Source organism: Hipposideros armiger, unplaced genomic scaffold (assembly GCF_001890085.2).
Source record: "Hipposideros armiger isolate ML-2016 unplaced genomic scaffold, ASM189008v1 scaffold_385, whole genome shotgun sequence".
Lineage (NCBI taxonomy): Eukaryota > Metazoa > Chordata > Mammalia > Chiroptera > Hipposideridae > Hipposideros > Hipposideros armiger.
This window is the reverse complement of record NW_017731735.1, coordinates 46,435-47,515: the sequence shown is the minus strand read 5'-3', so window position 1 is coordinate 47,515 and position 1,081 is coordinate 46,435. Positions and strand designations below refer to the sequence as shown.

Genomic DNA, 1,081 nt, shown 5'->3' with positions numbered 1-1,081 from the left:
CTTTTTCTTTCTTCTGGGACTTGCATGGTTTAACTTTTTGGATTTAGATCTCTGACCCATTTGAGAGTTATGTATTTTGGATTATGGTGTGAGGAGTGGCTCCGATTTGATCTTTCTCCCCCAAATCTATCTAGGTTGTTTTAATACCATGTATGACAAGTTCATTGTTTCCCAGTGATTGGAGATGCCACCTTTGCCATATATTAAATTGATCCTAGTATGGAATTTCAGTTTGGTCCCTTTGGTCTGCCTGTCCTACACACACCAGTGGCACAGCGTTTTAGAGTGTACTTTAGTATCTGTAGGGGAGCCTCCGGTAGGGACTTGAAGGAGAACAGAGAGCCTTGCCTTGGGGAGACATCTGTCCTCCATCACTTCCTGAGGCCATGGGAGAATGGGAGATGGGGAACGGATGGCTGGGAAGAGGGAAGTAGCTCATCCAATTCCCCAGGATGGTGTGTGGGGAGGTTCATTTGTCCAGGGGAAAGGCCCCATTTTCCTGGAGGAGCTCAGAATGCCCTGGATACATTTGTAATGTAATGAATGACGTTTAATGAACACACGAGAAATTGATTACTTACACTCTAGACATGGACATTTATTATGGGTCTGGCAATCACGCTGGAGCTGGCTTCCATCCCGGAGAAGAGTTAGTCACAGGAGGGGGGTCTAGTTTGATCTCTCGCTGCTTGAAGCGTCTCATTGTGTTATTTATCCAGGGCAGGAAGCGTGCAATCCTGGTGAAGACTGCTGGAGGACTCCCTCTCCTTCTTCCATAGGAGACAACACCCTGGGCCACATTGTTACACACAAGAGGGCCTCCGGTGTCCCCCTGTGGGTGATGAGAGGAAGGGACACTAAGCTGGGCCTCCTTGCTCGAGGCTTCCCCAGTCTTGCTGCCCTAAGGCCTGAACCTCAGAGGGGCAGGGTGGGTGGACTCCAGTTGCTGGGTGTGTGTGAGATGGGAGGGTGTTGGGGTTGCAGAAGTCAAGCTTCTGGATCTTTAATTGGTTGGGCTTGAACCCTGGCTATGGTTACTGTTTTTATCTCAACCGAAATCAAGGGACTTGAACCTGCCAAG

The 1,081-nt window shown here is 49.0% G+C and overlaps 1 protein-coding gene across 1 annotated transcript in view; it reads right to left on the bottom strand.

Annotated features, from left to right (window-relative positions):
• Positions 1-573: 573 nt before the first annotated feature.
• The window catches only part of LOC109393625 (cathepsin G-like), a 2,798-nt gene continuing 2,290 nt past the window's right edge, over positions 574-1,081 (bottom strand). The window contains exon 5 of the mRNA XM_019663036.1: positions 574-832. Within this exon, the coding sequence (XP_019518581.1) occupies positions 617-832 (216 nt within the window). The 3' untranslated portion in view covers positions 574-616. The remainder of the gene's footprint in view (positions 833-1,081) is intronic.